This window comes from Periophthalmus magnuspinnatus, chromosome 5, assembly GCF_009829125.3.
Source record: "Periophthalmus magnuspinnatus isolate fPerMag1 chromosome 5, fPerMag1.2.pri, whole genome shotgun sequence".
Lineage (NCBI taxonomy): Eukaryota > Metazoa > Chordata > Actinopteri > Gobiiformes > Gobiidae > Periophthalmus > Periophthalmus magnuspinnatus.
This window is the reverse complement of record NC_047130.1, coordinates 13,388,460-13,394,883: the sequence shown is the minus strand read 5'-3', so window position 1 is coordinate 13,394,883 and position 6,424 is coordinate 13,388,460. Positions and strand designations below refer to the sequence as shown.

Sequence of the window (6,424 nt, the reverse complement as noted above, 5' to 3'; positions counted from 1 at the left end):
CCATAATGAGTCATTTCACTGACCACTATTGCACTTCTACTTGAGCAGTATTATTTCCAAATAAAGTTGCTTGTCAATCTTCACCACTTCTGCCATTAACAGGCCCATTTTACTCAGTTTAAAGGGCCCGTTTTACTCAGTTTAAAGGGCCCGTTTTACTCAGTTTAAAGGGCCAATTTTACTCAGTTTAAAGGGCCCATTTTACTCAGTTTAAAGGGCCAATTTTACTCAGTTTAAAGGGCCTGTTTTACTCAGTTTAAAGGGCCCGTTTTACTCAGTTTAAAGGGCCCATATTAGGCCATTTTAAAATCTCTGTGATAATGTAGTTTCCTCATGACAAACAGACCTGGAGTTGTGTTTTGTTTCATTCTCACATATTTAACACACAAACCCTGCATATTTAGGTTGAGTTCTTCTCTCAAACAGAAAACACCCTGTTCCACCTTGTGATGTCATGTGGTAATACAGGAAGTGCTCCATAGTACTGCTTCATGTCATGAGTGGAACATAGCATTTTGAGCTTTGGAGATGTAGACAGACTAAGTGTGTGTGTGTGTGTGTGTGTATGTGTGTGTGTCTGTGCAATCACTGGCGGGCCCAGACTTTTAAATTGGGTCCAGTCTTTCATTTAAAGGTCCTATATTACACAAAATGGACTCTTGTAAGCTTTAAACCATGTTATCAGAATCAGAATCAGAAGACTTTTATTGCCATAGTCTGTGAACACAGTTCACAAACTAGGAACTTGATACGGTGAAAAAGTGCAACATAAACACACTGAATAAATACAAATACAAATAAGAGCATGCACAAAGTTAAAAAGATATGCTTAAAAAAATCAAATGAAATACTTAAAGGGAAAAAATATGTACAATAGCAGCATCAGAACAACAGTGCAAAGTGGCTTATTAAAGTGACCGGTGTTATAAAGTGTCCAGTTTAGTGCAGATATTATAGAGTGTTCATGAGACAAACAGCAGAGGGGAAGAAACTGTTCTTATGGCGAGAGGTTCTGGTCCCAATGGACCGTAGCCTCCTGCCAGAGGGAAGTGGCTCAAATAGTCCATGTCCAGGGTGAGAGGTGTCAGCTGCTATACGGCCTGCTCGCCCCCGAGTCCTGGAGACGTACAGGTCCTGTATAGATGGAAGGCTGCAGCCAATCACCTTCTCAGCAGAGCGCTGAGTGAGCTTATAATGTTGGTAACTCCTCAAAAACATACCAGGAGTTGCTCTGAAAGCCATTGTGCACAGGTGGCATTGTGGTTTTGGTTTATAAAAATAAACTACTATACCATAAATTTATCTCTAAGCTATCCGAGAGGAACCACACGTGGACAGTCACACTTCCACTGCCCCCAGACCCTCGTGCTTCCTCAGCCTCTTCTTCTTTTCACAGCCACAGGGTTAAGTGCTGTATATGCAGGCGGAACACAACTGATTATTCAAGTTACTGTAATTGCGTAGACATCGTGGGATATGGTGGTGTGGTTGGTGGAGGGCTATGGGCACTTGAGATCCTACGGGTCCAGCTGACATCTGACCGCGAGTACCCTCAGAACAGCTGTCCACACCGGAAACAGCGGGAGCACGGCCACGGCCTTCACAATAAAACACGGACTTTAGAACTGAAGATTTTTTATCATAACAACAGTACATGAAGTGGAAAATGGTGTCGAAAACTAGACCTAAGCTTAGTAAGTAATCTATAAGCATACAATAGTGCAGTATTGGGCTGCATGTGCCGTAGGACGAAGACTATAGCCTAAAACTACAATGTATAACAAAAAGCTATATACAAATGAATAGCCCCAAATGATCCAGACAGCTTGGATTTATATGCAGTTTGAATATTTTTTGAAGAGATGTCTAGACTTCTACAAGTTATGGTTGTCTTTGATGTTTTCTTTTGAAGGTCCGACCGGAAGTCATGCATCCTTGCGTGCGTGTGTGCGTGCGCGTTCGTGCCGGTGAGTGTGGTGTAGCTCAGCCCCGGGGCCACGGCAGATGCAGCGCAGCGGCAGAGCGAGCGGCACGGTAGGACGCACATCCCGCACATACCTGCACGCACCGGGCACGCACCGGGCACGTACACGGGACGTACCGGGGGACGCACCGGGGTTAGACACGCGCTGTCCCGGGTTAAGAGTCTTTGCTCTCCGCAGGACTCTTCAGAGGATTGGGGTAAAGTACAGTGTTGATGTTGATTGTTTGCTGCTGCGGTGTTTGAGGTGTGAAACTCACGGAGGAACGCGAACCGAAGGATTTGCAATGGGACGCGTATGTGATTCATGTGACACGACATTTGATTCAAACTTTTTAATTTAATTTAAAAAGAACTCGGCCCATAACGGGATAAAAAGTTAAGAAAAAACCCAGGAGCGAGGAGGAGGCGGAGAACTGGCAATGTGAAGAGAGGAGCATTTCAATAACAAAAAAAGTACTCTACAAGTCTTAGGTCTAATCTGGGACTGAACCAGGAGTAGCCTAGTCCTGGTCTGGTCCAAGCGCGACCCCGCAGGTCTGATGAGTCTGCTGATCAATCCATACACGATTAGTTTAAGGTCCGCCTGCTCCATCCTGACTAGACTAGGAACTCGACCAGGGACCGGACCAGGGACCAGACCAGACTGACAATCCTTCACTCTTAGTTCATTCACTGTGAAAAGGGAGGTTAAAGCCTCAGTCTAAACCAGGACTGAACCAGACCTGACAGCAGCCTAGTTTAGTCCGGATTAAAGTTTGATAGTAAATAATCTATTCTCATCTATGCTCATTAGTAGCAGCAGTAGTAGTAGCCTAATGGTAGTCGTTATCATAGTAATAGTACTTTGGAGCTTCCTTGTCTCCTCCCCTCACCTCCTCCCCTTATCCCAATCTCTAATGAAAGTTCAGATAAGTGACCTTTGAACCCGGAGCGCTGTGTTGGATGACCCTTTACCTGTGTCAGTGAATGCACCGTGAGGTGCTCAGGGACTGATACACTCTTGTGTTCGGAATCTTGCGGAATCCAAAAGGGAACAGAAGTCACAAAGCAGGGAGAGCTGGAATGCCACGTCCAGTGCATTATCAGATATAGAGAGGGGCCGTGGTTTAATGGGACCATTTTAGGTCAGCTGTATGGTCCCTACGTCTAAAGAGAGTCTAAAAAGATATACATAAGGCTGCTTAATGAATTGCACTGAAAAACTTTACAAAAATCTGCATCCTTACTGTGAGTGGGCTTGCATCTCCACAAACCTGTCAAGGTCAAACCAGGACTAGGTCTGGACTAAACCAGGGCTAGAATAGGACCAAACCTCAAAAAAACATCAGGACTAAAATTACATTCGACAGAGCCTCCACAGTCAGGACTGTGTGATAATGTGATGATTGTCACCTCCTCAAAAACAGATCTGGAGTTGTGTTTCGTTTCATTCACACATGATTGAGTAACCCTTTACTGTCAGTCTGTCCAAAGCTCAAAATGCTTTGTTTCACCTGGTGATGTCATGGAGCAGTAATTTTCAAGTTAACGTCTCCCTTTACCTTAGTTTAGTAGAGATGGGAATTTCCAGGACTGAAATGATCTGGTGAAGGTGTATGGAGTTTAAAAGCACAGTGGAGGTTTTCCTATTACCACATGACATCACAGTGTAGAATAGTGTTTTCTGTTTGAGAGAACAACTCAACCTAAATATGCAGCTCTCAGAAAATAGTGGAATATATGTACGTCTGGGGTATATCATTAGCAATTAGCCCCAATCTCTGTCTGTCTATTTCAGGATTAGGGCTACATCTAACGATTATTTTACTAATCGATTAATCTATAGATTATTCTTCAACTAATGGAGTAGTTATTTAGAACACATAAGGCCCATGCATATGCTGTTTTCCTGCACAAAATTCATTTCCAGCATTATTTTCATCTAGTTAGAGCTCTGAGTCCTTCTCTCAGCTCAGGGCATGTTTTGGAGCAGGTGCTTTGACCAGTTAACAATTACTCCATTATTCAATTAGCTGATGATTTTTTTCAATAATTGATTAGTTGTGATCAACTGATGAACTTGTTGTGGCTCTAATCAGGTGTTGTTTAGCCTTGGTTTAGTCGAAACCTGGTTCAGTACTGATTTAAATGAATGTAGTCCTGGTTTAGTCCTGCTGCAGACCTGGTCCTGGTTTAGTCCAGTTGTACAGTGGTCCCTCGTTTATCGCGGGGGTTATGTTCTAAAAATAACTTGCAATAGGCAAAATCCGCAAAGTAGTCAGCTTCATTTTTTTAAATTATTATATATGTTTTAAGGCTGTAAAATGCCTCACCACACACTTTATACATTTTCCTCAGACAGGCATTAACATTTTCTCATATTTCTCTCTTGTTTAATTAATTTATAGTGACTCGTGTATTTCAGTTCCTCTGTCCGTGCCTCTTCGTCCTGGTGCCGCTCCGCTGTAGTGCCAATCAAACATTTTTGTAAATTTGGCTGAACGCATTCTGGACCTTACAGGAGACACAGCACGGAGGAGATTGCTTAACCATGCTCTACAGTCCCTTAGCCAATCAGGACACAACGCACGTTCATACACTGTAAAAAAAAGCATGCAAAATTACACAAAAAATGGGTGAACTGTGATATATCGAGGGACCACTTTATACACCCGATCCTGGGTTGGTCCTGCTGTTGACTTGGTCCTGGTTTAGTCCTGCTGTAGACCTGGTCCTGGTTTAGTCTGGCTTTAGGTCAGTTGTAGACCTGGTTTAGTCTGACTATAGACCTGCTTTTGTCCGGCTGTAGACCTGGTCCTGCTTTGGTCTAACTGTAGACCTAGTCCTGCTTTATTCCAGCTGTAAACCTGGTCCTGCTTTAGTCTGGCTATAGACCTGGTCCTGGTTTAGTCTGGCTGTAGACATGGTCCTGGTTTTAGTCCGGCTGTAGACCTGGTCCCGGTTTTAGTCCAACTGTAGACCTGGTCCCAGTTTAGTCCGGCTGTAGACTTTGTTTAGTCTGGCTGTAAATCTGGCTCACGTGTGGTTTTCTTGCAGGGCCCTGAAGGATGTCGGCCTGGACTCAGCTGGGACTGTTGCTGTGGAAGAACTTCACCTACAGACGACGTCAGACAGTAAGAACATGACACTGAGGCTGTGGGTTCTATCCACGGGCCTCTCCTCCTGTCTCTGTTATGTTATATCTTCCTACAATTTCAGAACATCTAGGAAAGTGCAGATCCTGTCCTGGTTAGGGGTGTCAAAAGTATTGAAAAAAAAAGATACTAATCGCTAATAAAATTGAGCAGATATCAATACTAAAAAAGTCTCATTCACTGGACAGAACCTTTCTTGAATATCTTTAGAATGATCTAGAGCTGTATCAGAACAAGTATAAGACACATAGACTAACATACACCAATGGACCACTGTGGATCAGACCTGGACCACTGAGGATTACACGGATATAAAACCACATGGGAATAGACATGAAACTACTACCATTTCATGTGGAAAATCACAATATATTTTCTAACGAAAGGGATCTTTATTATGATTGTGGTATCAGAATAGGCATTGAGTATCAAGTCTATTCCTTAGTATCAAAATAGAGTCTGAAATATTAGTATCATGACCTGGTTCAGACACGGTTCAGACCCTGGTTCAGTCGTAGTTCAGTCATAGTTCAGTCATAGTTCAGTCATAGTTCAGTCATAGTTCAGTCCTGGTTCAGTCCTGGTTTCTGTCCTGGTTCAGAGCTCCTTGTGTCCTCAGGTGGAGTTGATAACACAGATAGTGCAGAAGAGGACACAGTGACTCTGTTATCTGCCCTGATAAAATGTGATAATCAAGAGCAGGACTCACTTCAAGAAAATACTCAGCGAAAACAGCACCAAGCTAGGTCTGACCCAGAACCAAAACTAAACCAGTTCTAAACCAGGATGAAAACCAGAACCAAAAGTAATCCATGATCTAACCTGGGATCTAACCCGGGTTCCATCTAACCCAGGTTCCATCTAACCCGGGTTCCATCTAACCCGGGTTCCATCTAACCCGGGTTCCATCTAACCCGGGTTCCATCTAACCCGGGGTCCATCTAACCCGGGATCCATCTAACCCGGGGTCCATCTAACACGGGATCTAAACCGGGATCTCCTCTTGCTCTGTAGTTTTCAGGCTGTAAGTGTGAGCATAGATCGATTCTAATCCAATATTAATGTTTCCTAACGAGCCACTTCCTGTTGGACATGGTGCTTCTGCACAGACCCTTTACTACACAGGAGGTCTCTCGCGCCTAGATGCTCAGAGGCCTGATTTAAACCTAGCTCTGGTCTAGTCTTAGTCCTGGTTTAGTCTTTGTTCAGGGCTCAGAGCTTTATTTGTGCTTTAGACCTCACTTTTGATCTGGTTTAGTCCTGGTTTAGTTCTGATGATCTTCCTTAAAATAAGTCTCACACTGAC

At 43.6% G+C, this 6,424-nt stretch overlaps 1 protein-coding gene across 1 annotated transcript in view; it reads left to right on the top strand.

Annotated features, from left to right (window-relative positions):
- The first annotated feature begins 1,990 nt into the window (after positions 1 to 1,990).
- The window catches only part of LOC117371415 (phospholipid-transporting ATPase ABCA1-like), a 51,628-nt gene continuing 47,194 nt past the window's right edge, over positions 1,991 to 6,424 (top strand). The window contains exons 1-2 of the mRNA XM_033967096.2: positions 1,991 to 2,034; positions 5,021 to 5,097. Coding sequence (XP_033822987.1) covers positions 5,032 to 5,097 — 66 coding nt within the window. The 5' untranslated portion in view covers positions 1,991 to 2,034; positions 5,021 to 5,031. The remainder of the gene's footprint in view (positions 2,035 to 5,020; positions 5,098 to 6,424) is intronic.